We start from the raw sequence: 25510 nt of genomic DNA, 5'->3' as shown, positions 1-25510 counted from the left end.
ACTTAGCAATCTTATTGAAAAAACCACAGATCTCCTTACTGCCCGTTCCTTTCATCTAACATGTAGAATATCTTCTCCTCCAAGATGGTTTTGAAATAAAAATGGGGATTTTTATTTTTTTTTCAGTTCTATACATTGCATGCATAGGTCTAGACGTAGGTCTAGATTTATCCCTACGAGTTGGTCTCAGAAACAAGAGTGGAGGGAGTTCATCCTGTTACTGGAACAGGAAAGGAGGAGGGGTTACTCGCAGGGACGTACAGCAGGTGAGCGATGCCTTTGAACAGGGCAGCTGGCTCAGATTGAAACGCCAGAAGAAATTTTCAGTAATTCAGTGAAGCAGCAACATTTGTCTGACGAACAAGAGCCAGCTGTCTGCGCTGCTGGTGTAGCATCACTCGCACCCCTTCTTCTAAAGGAAGCGCTGAGCCAGCTGCATTGACTGGGGTGGGTGAGGAGAAAAAGAGATGTTAAAACGTTTTCTCCGCATGGGTCTACATCCAGTCTCAAGTAGGTTAAGATTCCATACCATATTGTTGACACTACTGGCAACGCTCTTGCCAAATATCTTAAATGATTGCCTAGAGGAAAACTTCTCTTCTGGGCCACGGCTGCGTCTGCCGTTCTGTATTGCTATGCTGCCTTTGTTTCACTTCTGCAACAGTAAAACCTAAATAAATACAACTCTTCGGGTTCCTCTTACAGTCATTCCATCATTGTTTGCCATTTTCCTTCTTTATACTGTCCATATTTAACACTAAATCAGGTTCTTGTTAAAAGTATCACTATGTGTCCCTTTTATCCTCTGCTCAGATTACAATACAACTGTAGATACTTAAACAATTATTTTATTTTATATTTATTTGCTAGCAAAAGAGAGGTTAGAAGTCTACAGCTATTTCGACAGAGTACTCTGTGTTCAGTCACTATCCGGCTGACTAGCAATACCATTTATAAAAATAACTTACTTACTTCGCCCGTCGCAGCTCTTTTCAACTAAGACTGCTTGCGTTAAGCAAGTTGGTGCAAAGCAGTCATGACCCGTGACGTGGGCTGATATGACCATTATGTTGACAATTCAGTATTTTTAGCATGAGAATATAGTTTTCATTGTTACTATTTTGAAGCACACCTGAGTAGAAACCAAAGGAGCAAGTACCAGAAAGCCTGTGCCAGGGCTCTCGCATCCTCGGCCAGCTGTCTGTACAAAAGTGCACATCTACTTTTAGAAATAAAGGTGAGCTAACTGGCTTTCTGTGCGGGACTTACTTTCCACGTGTCACAGTCTAAATAGTAACTTACAGAAATGGTATCTAGCACTTGTAAAGAGAAATAGCCCCATCAAATTGAAATTGAGTATTCCTACACATCTACGCAGGTCACAAGGGGAAAAAAAACCAACTGTATACTTTGTCACTTAAAAGTGCACAGCAAGAAGCTGTAGTTTTTTTGATCTCACCCCCTAATGGTCTGTCAGCCTAATGCCACTGTGCTGCATTCCCTTTAAGTGTAGTTACCAGTTTAAAATTGCTAACATGGGTATTTCCGTGCAAATATCCCAAAATATATCGATTTTGCACAGCAAGATTATCCTGCATACAGATATACTGTAATCTAAGTGTATTAATATATACAGGAATCTTTACCCTTTCTGTAAAGGTAGGGACGAAGTCTGAAGAGTCTTACAGCCATGGTCGAGGCCGGCTGAGCACCGTTGGCTTGACCGCTCTGGCCAGAGGTGGTGGAAGTACCCTCCCACCCGAAGGCGGCGGAGGTACCCGACCACCCTTTGCTCCAGTCCAGCCATGAAAGCAGGGATGAGTTGATGTCCTGGGTTTGTTTTCTTGCTGACTTATGTATGGCGTCATCACTGGAGGCAAAACAATCTCCACGGTCTTCAACACAAGCCTCTTCCGTTCTGCGTGTGCCTTTCTAGCCAGTGTCTGTCTCTGACAGGCCTTGCCCGTAGGTGCCACGGGAGATGTTTGCTTCCGCGCTCTAGGCAAAGCTGTGTCTGAGACGGGGTTGAAGGGTTTCTTCAGCTGAGAGTAGCTGCTTGTTAGGTTGACGTTCTTTTGTTGTATGTCACTGACTGCTTTAGGCAGGGAAACTTCAGCCTTAGTATTAGATACAGTTTGACGGTGAAGGAACTCTGCAATCTTCAGCTTCATACCACCAGCAGTAACGTTATTTCTGCGTTGTGTTACTTTCGGTTGCTTTGTCTCCTCTTCCTTTGATTTTTCTGCAAGAAGGCCTTCTAGTAGTCCTTTTGATGCAGCACGAGCCAAAATGTCTTTAACAGACACATTTTCAGAAGAATCTTTCTGAAAATTTCCAAGGAAAAAACAATAAATCTAAGCCACAACACAGAGCTGCAAACTCGATACTGTAATCCCAAAATTCCTCAGAATTTAATCCATGAGAAATCTATGGCAGAATCTAGCCGAAAGACTTAAGTCACACGTGATAAATGCTCACCAAACTATTTCTTCAAGACATTAAGAACGTGAGTGCTGTGAGAAATGGTAGCTGAGCATTTGCTTTGACTTTGCCCTCTACAGTAGTACACAGCTCCCACGCTGACGCGCGCTCTAACTCATCTGTAATAGCACCCGGGTGTGTATCAGAAATAATTACTAAAATACTGAAATATTATCAACAACATTAAACAGGAATATTTTTCATGATAATGAAAATCCTTTTTCATGATACACAAACAAAGAACTCTCAAACCAGACTGCCTGGGAACCACGTCAGTATCCAAAGATGTAAAGAGAAGCAATGGGGAAGAAACTATTTACAACTAGCCAAGAAGAGGGGTAGGTACCTGAAAACCAGAAATTTCAGTTGAAAATATGCTTCACAGTACACATTTTATGCCTCACAGAAAATGCTTCTTTCCAGAGCCACCTAAAAAATGGCCTTTGATGCCATGAGGAGCAATTGTTTCTGTGTGTTAGAATTTGACTCAAAAATTATTCAAATCAACTAACCAAAACAAAAGTGTTTCTGTGGAGGGAGAGAATATGGCAGATATAACTAAAACTTACTAGCTCAGGCAGCCAGCCTAAAAAATATTCTACATTGAGAAGAAGTCAATAATAGGTAACTTGAAAGGCGTTTCCTTTGTGATTCTCTTACTCTAATAAAATCTTCCTCTTCTAATTCTCCCCATGACACAAGCTTCTTTCAAGCGCTGTAATTGCAGTATGACAGAAAGTGGTACAATAACCAAAACTCCTATCTTTAATTTTCAATGAAATTCTAATTAGCTCCCCCCTTTCCTCTTGTGAAAAAAGCCCTACTTTTCTCAGGCGCCCCAGGAAAATGTTGATGCTCAGAGATGCAAACTAGCCCTTTAAGGCCTTTCCTCAGGAATCATGCCAAGACTTTCCCGTTTACTCAGCGAAAGCCCCCTGCCTTTCAAGCCAGATTTGCATATGCCTTAGTTTTGGAAGGAAACATATTCATACCTATTTTAGTCAAATTATAATGAGGTTTTAATCCCTCCAGGTGACACTGTCTGCTTGGATACTGGCAAATCCTGGTGACACACACAGACATAACAACTAACGCGACTGAACACTACTTATCAGGAGTCTAATCAAGCTGCGTACTTCACTCCGAGGTGTGACGGCCACAATATGTTTCCCCTAGACGTTCCTAGCACCGGCGCGGATCAAGAAACTGCTCTGATCACAACCAGCTCCAGAAGAAAAGGCACATGTCGGAAGCCTGCACTCCGCATAAAACTCTGGAGGTGGCACATTTCGATTGCTCACCTCTCCTTTGTTCTTAAGACAACTAAAGAACAGCCAGGATTTTTATTTTTTTTTAAATCTTTAATTTCATATATTCCTTTATGGAAAAATGGCGATACTCTTTTTCTGTGAAATGTTTTTAAATGGTCGTTTTCTTAGCTTACCTTTCTTGCTAGAATAGCTAGAAAACAGCCACTGGAAATTTCTGATGGCTCCATCTTGAAAAAGGTTTCAGTGGAAGGCTCTGAATTCTTGCAAGTAGAAAAAACAGGAGGAATAAGCCTGTAAAAAATAAACAAATGACCAGAAGAATAACATTTTAAGAATATAAAAGGAAATAAACAAGGATATATTAACAGTAACTTCCAAATTATGTCTTTTAATGGTAGTCTTATAGAGGCTTATCTTAATTTTAGAAAACTGCAATTCAAGAAGACATGAGAATTCAGCTTTTTAGAATTTATTCTGGTTTTTCCATTTTTTCCAATAATTAGCCACCAGATAATAAATATGTGGGAACCTAATTAACTATGTTCTTTTGCAGGTCTGTTATTCCTGGATTATCAAGTTGTCCATGAAGTTGGGGAATGCTCTGAAAACACTGAGCAGTACACAGAAATTGCAGAAGTGCTGACTTTGAGTTATTAACGATATGCTCATAATAAATAATATATCAATCTAAGCTAAAAATCGTAGGTTAGAAAAATTTGCCTATTTGTAATAATTGAATGCTGTTTTTCAAATTTACAGTTCTGCAATGCATCAGGAAGGAAGGAAGGAAGGAAGAACCAGCCTTTTCTCACGTTCTCCCTGTATTCCAGTAATCCCTACCTGTTGTTATCAGGCCTCAAGGACTTGGCTCATAAAGTTGCTAAATTCCTGCCAAGCTGTTTCAGTACAGAAAAATACTATCAAAATGTCCTTAAGCATCTTTTACCCCCTCCTCTTCACCTTGCTGCGGACTGTAAGATACAGCCCGTCCTCAGTGGTCCGCTGATCCTCTTGAAACACAGCTTTGCTCCAAGATGGTTACGGAGAAATACATTCAATATTTGTAAGCAATATCCTGGTTTGGCTGGCTTTCCCATTTCTAATGGAAAGTCCGCAAAACTGTTTCTTCCCAAGTTTTCACTGTAATCTGGATTTTTTTTTTGTATGTCCCTCTCTGGATTTTTTTTGTTATGTCCCCTGAAACCTGGTAAAACAGACTACAAGGCCCACATCCTCCTTGCATTAGTAAATAAAACTCTATGTCCTATGACATAGGAGATTTTTGCTTTTAGATCAGGTCATTCAATACAAAAAAAAGACAATCTTTATCTTGATTGATGTATACAGATTACTTTTACCAGGAATCTCTTTAACAGATGGTCTGACCCTCAAAATTGATGCAGAAATTAACTCAAATTTCATAGGCCAAAGGGCCTATCACACATGAATGGTTTAGATTCTCATCTATACCCACCCATTTGCCATGTGTACCCTCACGTAAGGTAAAGCCTTTGCTATAAACTCTGTCGCATCCTCAAGGTAAACTCAGCTTAGACAGTGGGTACATGTTTGAAATCACCTTTACGATGTCACAGCCCTAAGAGCAGCTCTATGCCGCCAAACTCCAGTATGGCCTTATTTTGTCAGGCAACACTCCAGCAGTGCAGAGTAATCCCAAAAGATACAACACACATGAACACAACTGGCATAAGAGTTTCCTGAAAGCCCCTATTTTCTTGGAAAAGGAAATTAATATTAAGTAGATGTGATGATCACACAGGATGTTTTATTAGTAGAACTTGCCTCTCAAAACCACTACTGTGAACACAGGGGCTAGTAATTCTGCAACACGTTTTTTCATTCTATCCTGCATCCTTTTAGTCAAGTAAGTTACCTAATTCATTCTAAGGAAAGCGTACCGCAAACTGTAAAAGTTGTACGTGCATCTTAAATGGCTTGAGCTTTCATCTTAAGACAACCATAATCGCACTATATATTTTATTTATGGTGTTCTATTACTGCTCTGTTTATGCTGGTTTCCAGCAGCTTTATTGTAGCAAGAACTATGCATGAAAACATCCAAGATACGCGTGTGACAGTGAAGGAGAAACCGATTCCGGAATTGTCAGTTACGAAGTTCAATCAGTCTTCAGTCACAAATTTGCTCAGGCCTGCAAAAATCCTAATGTAATTTTTTTGTCCCTTTCTTACCATCGGAGATTGCCTTGTATTTGAAAGTAAAAGTATAATTTGGTGGTACGACAAGACTCACATTTCTGCAAAACACAACAGATTTTGTTTTGGCTTCAGGGGGAGGGGAGGTGTTTTAGACAAGGGGGGATTTTTTTCCTGAAAAAATTAAAGCTCCAGAAAAAAAAAAAAAATCTCAGAATTTTTTTTAACACAAATTCTGTTATATGTATCATGAATGTATGTACTATTCACGTTTAAATAATTCAGAGACCATTATGTTCCAAGGTCCCCCTAGTTCTCCCCATAGAGTAACAGCCGCATAGAGGTCAAGGCACGGCAGACTTCACAAATTTAAAACCCAAAATGCTTTTGGACTAGCAGAGCATCATCGGCATGACATACCTTGATTTCATCCCATTTAGCATAAAAATTCAAGCAGGCTGCTCTTTTCTACTGGTGATTTGCAAGAAGATGCATTTTGTTGTACTGTATCTTAACGTTGTGCATAAGATGATACCTATTTTTAAAAGTCTTTGGAACGGCCCCAGTTAACACCATTTTAATCACGCAAAATTTAACCACACTGAATTACAATGAAGGTGGTGGAACACCGGCCCAGGCTGCCCAGAGAGGTGGTAGATGCCCCATCCCTGGAAACACTCAAGGTCAGGTTGGACGGGGCTCTGAGCCACCTGATCTAGTTGAAGATGTCCCTGCTCGTCGCAGGGGAGGTTGGACTAGATGACCTTTAAAGGTCCCTTCCAACCCAAACTATTCTGTGATTCTATGATATCTTGAGCCACAGTACCTTTCCCCACGCTGGCCAAGTTATTAACATAAACTAAGATAATATAAAAATTTAAAAATACAGTATCATTCTCCTGTGCTTTTGGCAACATAAACTCTTTTAACCTGCATCCTGTAATCAACTATTATATCTCTGTGCAAGCAAGTGCCAACTGTTTGCATTTGTCTGCTATGACTGAAAGGAAAATCCAGAAAAGTACCCATCAGTCTTTTAACAATTGTTCCAGCTGACGGGGGTGACAGCTGACAGGTTTGAACTACATATAAAGTGTACAACACACATAATTTTTTCATACATATTTGTATTTGTCATGATTGCACAGGATGTTCTCTTACTGTAACCTGTCCCCCCCCAAAAGTCATTCTTCTGAATACAGGGACGAGCAATCCTACAGCAGAGGTTCTTATTCTTCTGTATTATTTTAAGACTTGGTTTCTTTTTCCTTTGAAACTGGTTGTTCCAGGTGAGAAGCTGAGGGGATGCTAGCAAGTTCTAGTCTCCTTTTTATCCTAAACTAGCTTCGTTCTCTGAATACCAATGGGATGAGAGCAATAGCTCTATCAGAAGCTCACCACAATGTTATTTCCAACCAGTGATGCTTTCCTCCCATCTCAATTTCAGATGGGAACAAAAATATTAGATGAAAGAGTCAAGAGGATGCTACTTAGTACTCTCCTAACGTCAAAAGGAAGGGAATGAGAGGAGGCAAAAAACTATTTTAAATGTTAAACATCTAATGCAAGACACAGATCAGCCTAGGATAAGAATTATGCTACAATTTAAAGTTATACTTAATTTTTCCATAGACAAAACTACTTATTCCATACCTATATGGTTGCAGTTTGTTTCCTTCCACTCCAGATTCCAGTGCTTTTTTCACTACTAGTTCGTTTTCTTCTGGGTACACCGAACAAGTGCAGTAAACAATAGCTTGTACTTTGGTAACTACAAAACAAAGAAAAAAAAATTTTCTACTGTTCAAATTCTTCATACATGCAGAGGTTTAATAAGGACTGAAACCAGCATAAGAATTATGCTTGGACGTCGTTTTTACCAATAAAATATATCCTCCTGCACACATTAGCATTCCATCTCTACTGTTTTTTAATAATTAAAACCTTTTCAAATATTTGCCGATTTCAGCAGAAATTCAGGGCTGTATCCAGTCCTTTCACACAGCTGCCAAAGGAGGGGGGAAGAAAGTGGCAGCATGGCAGTGGTGTCAGGCTACGTTTACTTTTCCAAGGCAGAGTGTGACTAAGCCAGTTCTCTACACAACGCTGAAGATTATTGTATTAATGGATGGTGAATACTAGGACACAAATATACCTTTAAACTTGAGGAGATCATTATTTAGGGGGTTTGGTTACACACTTACGGATAACTAATAGAGCAACCAGTGTATTTTTAACTATATGAAAACCGGTGGCAGTACAGTGGACTTGACAGCACAAGATGTTCCCAGAAATCCAAGAGCTCGCACACTTACATTTCATTGCGTGCATCAACTCATTAAGCTGCCGCTCAGCAAGAGTATTGAGTTTATCCTCAGATACAGATCCTTGGAAAAGGTCTCTTAGCAATCCTGCATCTAAATGCAAAGAGTTGTAAATTTATTAATGCAACTTGTATTAGTGTCTTAAAATTCCTCTGTTTGTAGAAAACGCTTTGGTAACAGACCTCTTTATTCCTGGAGCAGTGGGAAGGCAGGTTTTATGAATTAGAATACCAAGGAATGCCTAAATGGTTCTTTCCTTCTTTACCTTTACTTTACTACTGCCTCTTACTTGTTTCTATTTAATGAAAATTGTACAGTGTACTTATACACTATATAATAAAGGAATGTAACAAGGGAAAATTATATATACTCATTGGTATCTTGAAATAACTGTTCTACCTATACTCTTTTTACTTTAAAAGAAAAACTATACATGCTCTGCTCCCCAGAATAACCCTCAAACTTCATACTATCGACTTGAAATCGCCTTTACAAAACACTCTTAATCCTTCAGTGCCACCTAGAAAGATTTTGTTTTAGGCCAAATACATTCTTGCTCGCTTTTTGTGGAAAAATCATGTGTGTAATTTATTTCTTCTTTTATATTTCCATAGTAGCCTGCATATACATTACACATACAGAATTATGCAAGTTATTTAATATATATGTTTTATAGTAGTTAAAAATGTAAAAGGAAGAGTATTTTATAAAATTATATGATTTACTGAAGCAGCTATGAAGTCCAGACCACAAGACTTGAATACTATTTCTAGCAGAAAGTATAAGGTAGCTATTGTGTCAAAGGTTACCTCCGTGTTCATTTACAATAAAGTCTATTGGATTGCCAACACCCATCCCAGAGCATCGTGGTAGCAGCAAAACAACTTTCGCATTTTGAAGTCTCGAGTCTGTTGGTTCAATCTCAGTGAAGTCTTCATGTAACAACTGAATATCTGAAAAAAAGGGAAAAACTCACAAGACTGCAGTGTTACACAGACTTCCATAAAGCTAGATACTCCAAAAGTACGTCCCACTGATTTCAAAGGGACTGAAGGACTAGACTTTCATTCCACTGAAAAGTCTGCTAACGGGATTCCAAAGTCCTCTTGTATTCTGTTCTGATTGTGTCCTCCAGGTAAACCAGATAAGTGCATGTGGTTTTGATTAACACTCAATTTGATTAAACAGGTGAAAATCAGACTGAAAGCAACAGCCAGGACACCAAGTAAATGGACCCAAAAATTCCCAGCTACACCAACCACTGTACAGTTACTACTTATATGGAAAACTTCACTGACACTTCAGGAGCCTGCATATCTGACGGTTAGTCTGCAACCTTTCATTAACGTGATTATAGCTGAGGAGCTGTCAGTTTACCCTGTCGAAAAAATAAGTTGTTACTGCCCTCCCCAAATCCTCAAACAAGAGATCTCTGAATCCCGACAGAAGTATGTCATATTTGTAGATATCACAAACATCTACATTACAATACTTCATGCATACCAACTGTTTTAACACCTACTTTCACATCCCATGGGACTGAACAAGTTCCTCAGTTCAGCTGCTTTTGCTGAAGATTTTACACCACAAACAAAAATTCTGGATGTGCTGTGAATTGTCAGCGCTGACATATGGGCAATGGTCAGATGGGAACCTACGTGAGCCACTATAATGTCATCGTCCGTATTCAACAGTGCCTGCGCAGAGTGTACAGCAAGGCTGCGAGACTTATCCTAGAAAATAATGACACAAAATTAAATCTGACCAACTAGTCTGGTTTCTGTGAGTGCCAATTTTCCTTTCCAAACTAGGAAAGAATTTCATTGTTTCCACAACAAACTATAAAGAGGGGAGGAGAAAAACAAATCATGGATAGCTGCTAATACAGAATTAAATAAAGTACAAAACCAAGCATCTTATTAAGTTAAACTCACTAAATTTAAATAATTTAATTCTGACTAATGCATACGAAAAGCATAATATCTATAGGTGAAAAGAAATGTTAAGCGCCTATCATCCCCATAAGGAGGAACTCTCAATGACTGCCAATTCCAGAAAAGACAAATATAGGCCACAATATGCAAAATTCATCCTCAGCTCGAGAGAGAAACGCAGAACTATTCACACAGCTCTTGATAATTATAGGAGAAATTAAGCCCTTACAGATCAAAAACTAAGATTTTGCTGAAATTTGAACACTGAGGCAGATCTGAATACAGAAAGCGCATTTACAAGAGTAAGTAATCTCACACTACAGATGCTGAAGAGAGAGATAGATACATATCAAACATTATCTCCATCAAATTACTCAAAGAGGCAAAGAGTGAAGATGTGGACCATGGGTACCAAGTCTTGCACCAAATCTGTCAAATACTGGTGTTAAGGAAAAAAAAAAGAAAGCTAAACCCTGAAGTTCACATTAATGTCCACGTTATCTAGTTATGCCATTCAAGTACCACCCTACCCCACCACACAGAGACAGAGTTTTTGACGGTTCCGTTTCCTAACTTTGAATATGCTTAAACAGTAATACTCAGAATTTGTTCTGGTGACCTATGGGGTTGTCATCTATGCTTCTTTTCTGTAAGTCTTCCATTCAAAATATACACATTGAAATGAGATATTCAGATTTACTTTGTAAGTTGGGTAATAAATTTTCAGGCTAAAATTGCCAGAAAATGCTACGCATCAAGTGAAAATGCCCTTTGAAATGTTTATGCTAAGCGCTCAAGAACCATCAGGCACTTTAGGTAATTTGTGGTTGTGTGTTGTTGCAGGGTGGCTCCAAACCACCGCCCTACAACAGGAACCTCCGACCAACCTTGCCTGGAGAGGCTAATGATGTCAAGTCAGGAAAAAAACAGTGGGGTTTATGGAGATTTAGGAACCGCACTGCGCAAAATACAAAGAAGCGCCATCACTCCATCACAAATATGCAGCTGAGGAGGAAGAGATGTTATAATATCAGCATACCATTATCTACTAACTGGGGGTAATGCATGTAGAGTTACATAGAAGCTTTCCTCATGTCTTCAGACTGCCTCTTTGACCACTTTTGATGTTTATTCCAACAGTTTTAAGATTAAATTTAATACATTTTACTAATTTAATTATAGATACCAACTATAAGCATTAACATTTGCAAGGTAAATTTATTAAGCGAATGAGTTTCTAACCTGATTATTAAAAACATCCAAAACCTTTTGAGTGTATGTTGCTGCCTGACTGATTTAATAGGACAGTCACACAATACATTGACCTCATTCTAGTGCAAAGCGTTATTTCAGTTTGCTGAATATTTCAGTATTACTCAAGGGTGACATCACTCACCTGCAGTACGAGTTTGCAATCTGCAAAAAGATCTAAATTAAGCAGTTCTTCTTTAAGAGAGGAAGGAAAAACCAAGACATCGTTGCAATGTTGGTCCATACAGTACGTATAACGGTCTAAGTCTGACACAGATTCAACTCTTGTGAATCCCTTCTTCTTCAAATCTCCAAAAACATCTTGAAGGCTGTTAAAATATAATTCCGACCATTAACTATACAACAGTTACTTAAGCAATATAGTCCACATTGATTATATGGATTTTTGCCTTCTATTTTATTAGTGTGTGTATACGTAGTTGTATATAAAATGCAATACTGCCAAAGACAGGAGGGGAATTCACTCTATTTTAGGCATATAAGTTCTGGTTTGAAACAATTAAGTTAATAAGTCTGATAAAATAAATTAAGAAAGAGGCATGCATCTCCAGAGGATGATTCAAAGCATCAAAACATAAATGTCCATGTGCTCAGGAGACACTGTAGCAAATTTACTGCTGAAATAGGTTAATTCTTTCAATTGCTTCCAATCTACCCCAGCTCACCAATTAATTTATGTCTGATAACTGAAATAATCCTTGTGTAAATGTAATGAAAGCATAAATGCTGAGGCTTGCAATTCAAATGTCATAAAGATTTAAAGGTATATACATGAAGACTTGTGTCTTGAAATACAGTTGCAGACAGTGCCATAAGCTTATGTGGTACATTAAATGTAATACTGCGGCTTTTAGTTCAGTCTTATTTAAGGGTTGCAAAATCACAACCAGAGGATATCTTGAAGGGCCTATAAACTAAGCACAGAACACTGATCCAAAACAAGAATATGAAAACAAAATTCTTAAAAACATAACAGAATGGATTACCTGTGTAACAAAATAGGTAACAGGATAATCTGTTATTTTTCGTCACAATTTTACTCATATAGTTTCTTCTAACTTTATTTCCTCATTTATTTGGTGAAAGACCCACAAAAGCAAGAGAATAGGAAGAAAAACTGTTTCACAACTTTTTTACAGTTTATGAATAGCATCACTGCGATATATAAAAACTACAAACAAACATAACGCATGTCACTGGATAAGCAGAATTTACTATAAGAAACTTAAATTACTGGTAATAATACCACCTGGAAACTCTAAAACAAGTGTGTAGTAAACTACATCACTTCATAGGTAAAACCGTCAATATTAGATGATACTTTAAAGACCTTACCTGATTTTAAATGTGTTTATCCAAACACATAAAGGTAAGGCAGAAGCCCTTTGTGCCTGCTTCCGTATGGTTTCTGGTAGAAAGCATTCAATTGAAAGAGCATCGTGTTTGATGCGACATCTTGCTAGCGCAGCTGCCAACTTGGTCCGAAAACTACAAAAACATAGTCACAAGTTCAGTAAGTTTTAGAAATACTGCATAGAACTATTGCAATAAACATTTATATTACAACACACTCTTGCTCAGAAACCAAAACCAAAACCAAAAGTGAGGCCTGATTTTGCAAGCTGCTACAGAAAATACACAGTTACAGGACATTTTCTACCCCAGACAACAGCAGATGCAAGGTAGTAGTACAAAGTTAAGATTGTTTCATTTAAATGCACATGGGACTGGAATTATGACGGATGACTCTCAAATACATCAATTTTCTCAGACAGCTAAAAAAGAAGCAAATATGTTTTGCAGCTGTGACTTGCAGAATACAATCATCAGGGGGTTTTGTGTGTTTGAAGATATAAATACATATATGTGCAGAATGAGCGTTTGATGAAAGCTGACCTCTAAACGTGTACAGCAACAACACAAGCATGATGGCAACCAGGAGTCAGTTTTATTCTTATTACCTGAAGATCTCAGAGGAAATATTCCCAGTCTTTTCGTCCCACAAGCTTTATGCGTAATCTTGATACGTGATACTTCAAAGCAAGTAAAAGTTGCTGGTGAGCTACTTCAGGTGTCAAGGTATATTACTTACTGCCCTCCAGGAAAACCTTGCACTTATGATATTCATTAACTTTTTGGGTTATTCTAAATCCAGCAGCAACACAATTTCGTCCAACAAATGCCTGCTGAGTTCATCAACAGACTGACTAAATAAATACTTGAATAATATGTAAAATTATTATTTTACATATCCTCTTTTTTTCTTCTCATTATTTAAAATAATGTTTAACGAAGTTCCATAATTGTAGTATTGATAATTAACTTGATATTATTCCATTCCATGACCTCTTGACTCTGTTACACTCATATTTATGAATGTTTATTGAGTATTTCATTTCTTTTGTAAAATTGTACGGAAAAAGCTTCAACAAGTCCAAAAGAAGACACATTTTTCTAGCAAAACGATCCACAATATAAAGACGGTTTGTTATCTGTATTTTTAACTATAGGAATATGGAAGTTTCCCTTCAAACTAGGTTCTCATTAAAAATAAAAACAAAGCCCACAAAATTTGAAGGTGAAAGACATCTGTAATGTTGACAATTATAAAAAAAAAGGCACCGGTTATACAAATCTGTATTTTTGCTAATATATATCAACAAAAAGTTCTCAGCATGTGTACCTGTATAAATAATGCTCTATTTTCCGAACTTCTGCTACAGGTTCCTCTTCATCAAAAATCTCTCGTGCTTGAAATTTTCGCTCTTGTAGGTCATAAAGCATCACAACAAGCAAGCAGGTTAATTCATCTGGCTGCAACACAAAAGCAACTGGATAGACAAAGTGACACAAAGCATGCCTTAATTCTGCAAAAACAGCAGTCTCCCATTAAGAGGCATTAAAACGACTGAAATGCTGATTTGTAAGAATATGAAAGTAATTCCTCACAGAGAGTTAGTAAAACACTGAGGAGTTTTTTAAAAACTCAGATACACAACTTAAAAGTTCTTTAGCTTATCAAAATCTAAAACATTCTCCAGACACACAGATAACATACTGTATCTTAACAACTTTTAATGTTATCAGAATTTAAACTTTGAAATTATTTTCTCCTCATAAAGTAGTTCCTTGAATAGCTAAGCTAACAAAAACTTCTTGTCTACCAATTTGTCTCCTGTGGGATTCTTCGGTATATAACAACTGATAAGCTCAGTTATAATAACCATTCTGCAGTTAAGACATATGTAAAATCTTCTTCCCGTGTCTAAATGTTTTAAAAGATGGACCATCTCCTTCTTAGGGACAGTAATTAACAGCACTTTGGTTACTTTTGTCTACCTCTTTTCATGAAATTCCTACAGTTCTTATGCCTTCGAAAATTCTTACCTTTCTCACAAATATGACTGAAATTAGCTAGAAAACTCAAATTATTGGGGAAATACCACCAAACACAAAAAGACAGCACATAAGTCTTACTTCCTTACGAAAACAAGCCAAAAATCAAATCTGTTAGATCATTTGCCTGCTCACATCAATCTCCACAAATAACATCAGCTCAAATTCATTTTGTAATTTTCAAAGGCATGAAAGACTAAACTGGAAAGAACAGCAGACTACTCTGCCAGCTCTAGATTTTCTTTTCACGGCAAAGCAGGAAAGCATGTTGAGAGAGTAAGCTGCACCAATTTTTGCCAGTACAGTACAATATTTGTACATAATACAGTTTGCCCAGGAAATGAAACACGGGTTCAATGCATTCTTTTGTCTGATGGGGTTCACTCCACGTTCTACAACTCCCAGGGACGAGAAGGGAACACGGAACATGACTTTTTCCCCCACTCACACGGGGACACAGCTGGGACGAAAAGCACATGGACATGGAAAGGCTCATGGACAACATAACATCCAGTATTACACTGCAGTAAGCAGTTCACTCTCCTACCTTCTTTCTTTGAATCCTCAGAAAAGATTCTAATTACATCAACTCAGAAAATACAGAATTTATTTCCTCACAAAAGTCCTCACTTACTATTGAGTGGCACGGGTAAACACAACTATCTAACAATATTTCTTCAAGAAGATCTTGATCTGCAAAAAAAGAAAATATCGACAAGTTGCACTATGAAATCTACGGAAGTAAAAAAACCAAAACTTATAAACCACCAAAGAAAAAGCTGAAAGTTTAAACATCATGAAAATTTAGGGCAAATTCAATCACAAACACTAGCAACTCCAAACAAGCATAATTCCTTTACATGAAAAAGTATAGACTTTAAATGTTTGATTTCACAAAATGCTAACAACACTTAGATATATTTAAATATTTGAGGAATACAAGTAGTCTAGTAGTAACCTGTGGTTTAACAAAAAATTCCCCAGATCTCTGCTGTCAGGCAGAAACTAAACATTTTGGTTTTCCATATTTTCTCTGCCGCATCATTTCTGTTGGCAATTCTTGGAAAAGTTTTGTACTTACATTTTAGAGCATTGAACGCCAGTTCGTAAGATACACGCTGGAAATACTCATCTTTAAAAGTCAGCATGGGAGATACTGAGTCATCCCCATACCGCACCAGTATTCTATCCTTATGCTTTTTAGTATGAATGCCTTGAAAAATCTTAGCTGCGTTTATGTATACGGAGTCGTGATAGCCATTCTTCTCAATCAGAGTCATTGTTCTTTTCTCAACAGATCCTTTTTCATCTGAAATTTTCTTTTCACTCAAGTCTGAAGTATCATTTGTAACATCCTCATGTAAAGACACCAAGTTACTTTTAGAACCTAGCATTTTTCCAGGTGCTGATTGTGTAAGTGCAAGTCACACTCCTGCTGCCTCTGCAAAAAACAAAGTTTGTATTGAATTATGACTTTTTCTTTCGCTAGAATATACTTTTCCCTTCATTTTCAGGTTTTCAATAGAATTTATTTTCTTTTTTAATCTCTAGTCCTGCAAATACATATATACTTATACCATCGATACTTCTACAAGCCTATCATCTTACATATAGTAGAGGAGTATTTTTAATAGTTTTCTTACCTTATCTATTTTCAATAATGCAGATACAAAGACTGGTCACTTGTTTAAAAGAGGCCACTGCTTTACAATAAATGATCCAAAGCAGGCTATATGCAGAGATTTGATTCTCTGTGTCTAGTAAGAAGCATTATTATTGCAGACAGAATTGTATCTCTTACTAGGAATTCTCCTTTAATAAAAAGACACTACAGAAATTTCAAAGCAGACATTGTCTCTTCCAAAGAACCATCTTGAAAAGAGTTGCAGTGAATTCCACATGCTTGTCAACTATACTGCATATCTGTTCCTAAAAATGGATAATAAAGATCAACTAAGTGTTAATGTATTTAAGGTATTACCTGAACACCACAATTTTAAAAGCAGGAAATCCATTCTGACAGTCTCTGATGACATTATCCAACTCTCCATAAGCCCATGTGCATTTCTTAAATTTTCTACATGTCTTACATTAACAATAAAATAGAATCATAGAATCTTCATGGTTGGAAAGGACCTTTGAGATCATCGAGTCCAACCAAACAACCTACAATCTCTGTCACTAGAGCATGCCCTGAAGTGCCACATCTAGACGCTTCTTAAACAACTCTAGGGATGGTGACTCAACCACCTCCCTGGGCAGGCTGTTCCAGTGCCTGACCACTCTTGCAGTAAAGTAATTCTTCCTAATATCTAATCTAAACCTCCCCTGCCGCAACTTCAGACCATTTCCTCTGGTCCTGTCATTATTCACCCGGGAGAAGAGGCCAACACCCACCTCTCTACAACCTCCTTCCAGGTAGTTGTAGGGGGCAATGAGGTCTCCCCTCAGCCTCCTCTTCTCCAAACTAAACATGCCCAGCTCCCTCAGCCTCTCCTCATATGACCTGGTCTCCAGACCCCTCACCAGCCTGGTAGCTCTCCTCTGGACACGCTCCAGCACTTCAAGGTCCCTCTTGTACAGAGGGGCCAGAACTGAACACAGCACTCGAGGTGAGGCCTCACCAGTGCCGAGTACAGAGGCACCATCACTTCCCTACTCCTGCTGGCCACGCTATTCCTGATGCAAGCCAGGATGCTGTTGGCCTTCTTGGCCACCTGGGCACACTGCTGGCTCATGTTAAGCTGGCCGTCCACCAGCATCCCCAGGTCCTTTTCTGCCAGGCAGCTCTCCAGCCACTCTTCCCCAAGCCTGCAGCGTTGCTTGGGGTTGTTGTGACCAAAATGCAGGACCCGGCACTTGGCCTTATTAAACCTCATACAGTTGGCCTTGGCCCATCAATCCAGCCTGTCCAGGTCCCTCTGTAGAGCCTTCCTACCCTCAAGCAGATCAACACTCCCACCTAGTCTGGTGTCATCTGCAAACTTACCGAGGGTGCACTCAATCCCCTCATCCAGATCATTGATAAAGATATCAAACAAAACTGGCCCCAAAACTGAGCCCTGAGGGACACCACTGGTGACCTGCCGCCGAGAGGATTTCACCCCATTAATCACAACTCTCTGGGCACAGCCATCCAGCCAGTTTTTAACCCAGCGAAGAGTACACTTGTCTATGCCATGATTCGCCAGCTTCTCCAGGAGAATGCTGTGGGGGACGGTGTCAAAGGCCTTACCAAAGTCCAGACAGACAACGTCCACAGCCTTCCCCGCATCCAGAAGGCGGGTCACATGGTCACAGAAAGAGATCAGGTTGGTTAAGCAGGACCTCCCCTTCCTAAACCCATGCTGGCTAGCCCTGATCCCTTGGCTGCCCTGCACTTGCCATGAGAGCTCATTCAAGATGATCCTCTCCATGATCTGTCCTGGTACCGAGGTCAGGCTGACAGGCCTGTAGTTTCCCAGATCCTCCTTCCGACCCTTCTTGTAGATGGGCATCACATTAGCCACCCTCCAGTCATCTGGTACCTCCCCTGTTGACTAAGATTGTTGATAAATGATGGAGAGAGGCTTGGTGAGGTCTCCCGCCAGCTCCCTGAATAGTTTTCTCCCTAAATAAAAATTACCTTCCTCAGAGATGGAATAGGGCTTCAAGAAAAAAAAAATACAAAGCCCCAGTGTTAGTTCAATCCAAAAACATTTGCTTAAGTTCCACCTAAAATATACGTACTGTGCTTTGATTTACCCTACTTGCTCTGGTTGCTGTAACATGCATTTATGACAATGCTTGGAGGCTTAGAAGTCAGGTTAAACGTTCAGAAGAGGGCTATCGAAGCAAAGACAAATTTAATCACAGAAGAAAGAATTTAAAAAAAAACAACAACTGCAAACTAATTTTCCTGTTTGGGGAAGAATAATACAAGAGAACCACGAGGAATTTAGCAATTGTACTGCAGAAAGACAGGGATGGATCTGGTGCTGACAAATAGTTCTCGATATTTTTGGATTAACAGTAGAGAATAGCAGAATTTGTTCTTTTTGGCAGTCTAATAATCAAAAAAAAAAAAGGTGATACTCTGACCAAACAGAAGGCATCTTCTCTTTTGCTACATAATTTAGTTCAGTACAACCATTCTCTTTCCCTGCGCTCCCCCACATTCCTCAGGATAAATTATATACCTCTTCACCCCAGATTAGACGCACTCGCTCAGCATCCTTTTTCCTCTCTGCTTTCCTGTCCCCATCACACAAAACACAATGGCGAAGGAGGATGGCAGCACACAGGGCTGGAGGGGAAAGGAGGAACACAAGCTGTTACTTCTCCAGCAGGCAGCCACAAAATGCCCCATGCTGGGCCAGCATTGCCCCGTTCAAACTCCAACCCCAACGTGGGTCACACTCAGCCCATTCCTCGCCTCTCCAAGACTGGCACCAAGTCAGTGTCTGCTCCAGACAATCGACCAGCATTGCTTCCTGAATTCTGGCAGCTCATCTGGAGGCGGCCACATCTCATTCTCCTTTCCCAGGATTTTCTCCCCAAAGCTGAGCACTGCTAATGCTGTAGAAGCAATTTTTACTGTCTCTTTACAGAGGTCCTGGGCCTCAGACTTCTTCTGGTGGGAGTCAAGCACCAACATTCCTAGTGTTAGATACAGCACTGATGGATCCCTGGAGCAAATGAAAATTTATTTTATGAAGCCATATTGAAACAGAACAAGCAGCGCTATCAAAGAAAGCACTATTCTTCACTAGAATAAAGCACCAGATTACCTAAACCAAACCGAAACTCTTGTGCTTAGAAAGGAAAAAATCATAAATGCTTCAGGATGTCTTACACTAATTTGACCAGAAGACGTGTATGACTTCACAGAAACAAGGACGGCATCTCAGAGGAACCTAGAACTCAAACTCCTTTTCCAGCTGAACACAAAATATTCTTTTTCAGAACGTGTAGCAAGTGAATGAATGCCTGTGGTGTCACAACTTTCAAGTCTTGTAGGGTTCCCGATTACTGTTTGTGACTTCTTTGCCAAAGCCGTTTTTTGCTGACCCGCAAGACACCCTGCTGTTGAGACGAATTGATGAATACACTTTCCACAAAGACAAATGTCATTTAATAAAGATGAGATGACAGCGCTCTGCCCTGTGCAGACACACTGCATGGCTGCAACACTGTAAATCATAGCTTGGATTACTGAACTCTCTGCCAAGCAGAGAACACCAAGCTTGATTAATACGAAGCTCAGCTGGGAAGAACTAGAGAAGGGAGAAAACATTCTGCCTTTGTCCATGGAAGAAATGAGCTGAATATCAAGCAGATTACACAGCTGAGGGGAAAAAAACCCTCAAGCTCCCAAGAAGGCCAAGATTCTCCTAAAAGAGGGAATGGCCTTCAAAGTTGAGAAAGATTTTCTTTCATTGCGTATTTAACAAAATCTTCAAATGAAACATTAATTTGTTGTGTTAGGGCTGAAGAGAGATGAAAGAATGTGAGGATAGAAGAAAAAAATAATAAACAAACACAAAGCTGGGGGGGGGGGTGGCTGACACACCGGAAGGCTGTGCCACCATACAGAGAGACCTGGACAGGCTGGAGAGTTGGGCAAAGAGGAACCTTATGAAATTCAACAAGGGCAAGTGTAGGGTGCTGCACCTGGGGAGGAATAACCCCCCGCACCAGTACAGGTCGGGGGCTGACCTGCTGGAGAGCAGCTCAGCTGAAAGAGACCTGGGAGTCCTGGTGGACAACAGGATGACCGTGAGCCAGCAATGGGCCCTTGTGGCCAAAAAGGCCAATGGCATCCTGGGGTGCATCAAGAAGAGTGTGGCCAGCAGGTCGAGGGAGGTCATCCTCCCCCTCTACTCTGCCTTGGTGAGGCCGCGTCTGGAGTACTGTGTCCAGTTCTGGGCTCCCCAGTTCAAGGACAGGGAGCTGCTGGAGAGGGTGCAGCAGAGAGCTATCAAGATGATTAGGGGACTGGAACACCTCTCTTATGAAGAAAGGCTGAGGGAATTGGGTCTCTTCAGTCTGGAAAAAAGACAGCTGAGGGGGGATCTTATCAACGCTTATCAATACTTAAAGGATGGGTGTCAGGAGGGTGGGGCCAGGCTCTTTTCAGTGGTGCCCAGGGACAGGACAAGAGGTAATGGGCACAAACTTGAGCATAGGAAGTTCCACCTAAACATGAGGAGGAACTTCTTTACTTTGAGGGTGTTAGAGCACTGGAACAGGCTGCCCAGAGAGGTGGTGGAGTCTTCATCTCTGGAGACATTCAAAACCCACCTGGATGCGTTCCTGTGCAACCTGCTCTGGCAGGAGGGTTGGACTAGATGATCTCCAGAGGTCCCTTCCAACCCTATGATTCTACGAAACAACATAGTTTATAATATTCTTGAGTCCTACAAATGCTAAACAAATCTGATCCAGACCCAAATCCAGCATCTCTCCATACAGTCTTAGTACACTGATTCTACATTAAAAACAGATAGATACTGTCAGTGATCTGACTGACTAGAGGTACAACTGCCCCACCTGCAAAGCAGAAACTTCCTGTTGCAATTAAGCTTCCAAGTTCTTGCCAATATACTTTCACACTTAAGCTTGATCAGATTTACAAGTTAAGAGTAGTAACAGAGTATGCAGAAGAAGGTAAAGACACCTGTGACTAAAATTTAATAGACAGCTAGCGGACAGCTGTTCTCCACGACACCTTGAGTTTGTGTTGTAAACAGCAAGCATCTATCTCAGGACAACACTGGTTGTGAAAGCACAGAAAATAGGCAAGAAAGTATCTCCACACTTCTGCAAACACATCGTAAATACTGTACTGGTGAGAAGGATCAGGACAACTCACTGTTAGCACAACAGTTCAACAAGCAATACCAGCAGCATTACAAGGGAAAGAGGGTGCAAAGGGATGTAAAAATCTCTCTTCTAAAAACATCTGTATTACAGAAGCAAACAGACTCCTCTAACACAAGTTGCTGTCATTCAAATACAAACAGCAGCAATAAAAATAATAAGATTGCACATTTCAAATAGTAGAGTGGAAACTAGAGAGGAGGCTGGGGAACTGAACGGAATTATACTGCCTGACAGCCAGGCAGTGCAAGGTAAGAGGTCTGGAGGCACTCACAGTGGAGGAACAATGTTTTTTCCTGTCTTTTTTCCAAAGACCAAGCAGAGCTCTCTGCTGCTCTGGCAGGCTCTGTATTTGAAGCATTCAACACTTTTAAGACTAAGCCCACAGGAAAGCCACGGGAGGAGCACCCAAAGAGAACATGGGTGAGAGAGAAGAAAGAGTTTATGCTCATGCTCTGAGAAAGCTCTTGAACTAAATGTTTGAGGTCACCTTCTTCTCACTCCCTAAGCCATTTGGGAAAGAGTAATACATGAGGTATCTGTCAGGTACCCTCACAGGATGCCAATCAAACAGAACTGTCTTGAGACCAGCAGGTTTAAATCTGTAAGACAGTTTTAATCATTGCTTCCCAATACCAGAGGTATACTACCATTTTAGCCAGTATGTTTGCCAATGGAACTGAAGAAAAATTGGATTCATTTATTTGAATATTCTCAGTTTCAAGTGAAGCTGTCCATAGACCATACAGTTTCGCCATTATGAACTAACAGCACTAGACAGAGTATTTGTGGCACACAACATAGATCAATATGAATAGCAAATACATGTTTCCAGTTTATATGTAATTTCATTTAAAATGGAAGTTAACCAGTGTATCATAAACACTCAACTTGAAGGATGGTTCCACCTTTGACTTAATGAACTCAGGTGAATAGAATTATGACATTTATTCACTACACAGCATAGTAAAGTTTGATTTTCACACACACACGCCCATCAAAGTCACTGATTCCTCTGTTTATATACCAATACATGTATCTTTCCTGTATCTTCAGCTATCACCTTTTTCAGTAGCCTCTACCATTATCAGTTCAGGAAAAGAGATAAACAATAAACAACCCCACAGCATTTGTGTTGTATCAAGTAGGGCAGGCAGCCTGGCCACCCAGTACTAATTCACATTAACAGGAATTTGTGACAAGTGGCTCTGTAAGCAGGGACATGGTTCCTCATACACCAACAGGAAACCTTGACAGCCATATACTGTAGTTTTTGTCTTACTAATTTTACGGGTATACATGACCATATCTGCTTTCTAACATCAACTGCAGCTGTCTGATACAGAGCTTCAATGGATCGCAAAGCTTCTACTGTCCACAACTTCAGCTGATTAGTCTAGAGGGAAGGGAAGATTAGTGAAAGCTGGGAGAAGTCAGCCATGAGATCATTCCCCAGCTCCGCTTTATTTACAAGAAACAGTCAACGTCAACTCAAAAGGAGGCTGAGGGGAGACCTTATCGCTCTCTACAGCTCCCTGAAAGGAGGGTGTAGCCAGGTGGGGGTCGGTCTCTTCTCCCAAGTAACAGGTGATGGGACAAGAGGAAATGGCCTCAAGTTGAGCCAAGGGAGGTTTAGATTGGATATTGGGAAAAATTTCTACACCATAAGGGTTATCACACATTGGAACAGGCTGCCCAGGGAAGTGGTGGAATCACCATCTCCAGAAGTATTTAAAAGACATGCTGACGTGGTGCTGAGGGACATGGTTTAGTGGTGGCTTTGTTAGTGTTAGGTTGATGGTTGGACTCGATGATCTCAAAGGTCCCTTCCAACCTAGATGATTTTATGATTCCACAGTACAGTCATACATAAAAAAGATACTTCTTTGTATAAACGTGCAAAGGGTTTCCTGAAACACTGGGCTGCTGGACCTTAAAAAACAACCAACACCCACCGAATCCACGCAGGCAGGGACGGGGCGACTTCTAACCCCCTTCCCCTCAGCGGTAACCGGAGGGCCCTTTCTTTCCTCACAGGGTTTCTCCCGCTCGCTTCTCCCGCCGGCCCTGAGGGGCTCTCCCGGGGCAGCCCGGCCGCTACAACCCCGCTGCCGCGGCTGGAGTTACCCGTGCCGGGCAGGGGAGCGGGACCCCCACCACCGCCCGCCCCGCTAGCCCTTACCCGCCAGCGAGCGGCTCTACCGGGCCGCGGCCCCAGACAACTACGGCTCCTCGCCCACAGGCCACCTGCCGGGCCGCGCCGCGGAGGGGACCGTTGGGTTCGGAATGGGACGCCGCCACCCTCTGACCTCCGGCGGGGGCGTCCGGTCCCCCCGCTCCCCCGCCTGCCCCCGCCTCCCGCCTGCAGCCCCCCCTGCGGGCCGTGGGCGGTTGGTTCGGGCCGCGGCGGGCGGGAGGGCGAGGCCCTGTGACGGGCTGTGAGGCGCCGCTGGCCGTTGGTCCCGGCGGGCCGGGACTAGGAGGTCTGGGATCCATCGGCAGCCCTCCCGGGGTTCTCCAAGGGCTGCATGAGTAACGAACAAGCCACAACAAAACGCCAAGATCCACCCTGGCAACGGCAGGTGTGTGTGAGAGATGTGTTTCCCCAGGGTTGCCCTGACTGGACACAAATCCCTGCCTCTGGGGAGCAAAAGTGTTTGCACGTTCCTGCTCTAGCTTTGTTTTGTTTTTAAAGAAAACTTTTTTAATTCCCCAAGCAGCATTAATTTGTGTAAACTCCATGATGACTTTAAAAAACAGGTCTTAGCTACACTCATGTCTCAGACTGCATCAAAACACCACCAGTTATAGGACTGGAAATCCCAAAAATACAAGAATCGCCCCAGATAAGGTGCTGGGTTTTCATTTGCAGTTGAAATTAGCAGGATAGTATTACTGTACATGATGCTCTCGTAATGTTTTAGCTGCTTCCACCTCAGCTTTTATTCAGAGTCTTGAAACACATAATTGCATCAGGCTTTTAAATTGTTTCCAGAATTTTTATTAAAAAAAAAAAAAATCTTGAAATTTCTCTGATCATCAACCAATAAAACAGCCATAACCTTGTCAGAAATCTAGCTTTTTCTCCCTAAACTTAGTTCCTGTTACATCAGTGCAGTTATGGGCAATCTTTAAATTCTCCTTAATAAGGGAAAATGGTAAAAAACCCCCATGATTCAGTTAAGATCTGCGATGACCTTTGGTGTGTCATTTCTCCCATGCAGTCCTGCCTGGCACCTCGCACAAGCGTCTGCCACAGGTACAAGTGCTCTTACTTGGGGAAGTTAGAAGTTCAGACTCAATTCTGCAGCAGGACTGCAGAAAAACAAAGTAACCAGGGCTTTGGTCTAGGCTGGCTGTACATTTAGTAAGTCTCAGTACAAATCTGAGCACATCCGCGTTTTTACAAATTGCGAGGTCCCAGAGTTTTTTGGGAAAAAGCTCCATTGAAGCACACAAGCCAGCGCTTGTTATCCCTGACGAAACTTGGATGTTAGCCAGATCCCTTTCTGGTATCAATATTATCAGATATCTAATCAAACCAATCTGCAACTCTGTGCAACCAACCTGTGACTCTATGCAATCGGCGTGCATCAGGACTAGAAAATTTGGAGAGTTAAAAACAATCCTTAGTTTGCTGATAGGACAAAGACACCTTTCTGGTCCGGATCTGCTACGTGCTCTGGCAATGCTGCTGCAATTGCGACAGCAGCAATTAATTACAAAGCAAGCCAAGTAGGCTGGGTAAACTCTGCATATAGTAGTTCAAACAAATCTTGAATCCTTCCTGATGAAG

General features: G+C 40.8%; 1 protein-coding gene across 1 annotated transcript; it reads right to left on the bottom strand.

Moving 5' to 3' along the window:
* Positions 1–84: 84 nt before the first annotated feature.
* On the bottom strand, positions 85–23994 carry NSUN7 (NOP2/Sun RNA methyltransferase family member 7). The gene is made up of 14 exons (XM_063336986.1): positions 23897–23994; positions 16497–16782; positions 15935–16294; positions 15488–15546; positions 14141–14271; positions 12793–12945; positions 11582–11765; positions 9774–9984; positions 9061–9204; positions 8243–8344; positions 7581–7698; positions 3926–4043; positions 1647–2324; positions 85–442 (listed from the first exon to the last, which is right to left on the bottom strand). The coding sequence occupies exons 3-13, from the start codon at positions 16245–16247 to the stop codon at positions 1683–1685; spliced, it is 2175 nt and encodes a 724-aa protein (XP_063193056.1). The 5' UTR covers positions 16248–16294; positions 16497–16782; positions 23897–23994; the 3' UTR covers positions 85–442; positions 1647–1682.
* Positions 23995–25510: the final 1516 nt, after the last annotated feature.

Source organism: Chroicocephalus ridibundus, chromosome 5, assembly GCF_963924245.1.
Source record: "Chroicocephalus ridibundus chromosome 5, bChrRid1.1, whole genome shotgun sequence".
Lineage (NCBI taxonomy): Eukaryota > Metazoa > Chordata > Aves > Charadriiformes > Laridae > Chroicocephalus > Chroicocephalus ridibundus.
This window is presented reverse-complemented; position numbering and strand designations above follow the sequence as displayed.

Bases quoted from the DNA above. Each gene is read 5' to 3' on its own strand.
- NSUN7 (XM_063336986.1), bottom strand. From the start codon at position 16,247: ATGCTAGGTTCTAAAAGTAACTTGGTGTCTTTACATGAGGATGTTACA. The intron at 12,946-14,140 runs GTACACATGCTG...ATGTTTTTGTAG, and splicing joins ATAGAGCATTATTTATACAG to TTTTCGGACCAAGTTGGCAG. The intron at 8,345-9,060 runs GTAACCTTTGAC...CTTTGCATTTAG, and splicing joins TATTGTAAATGAACACGGAG to ATGCAGGATTGCTAAGAGAC.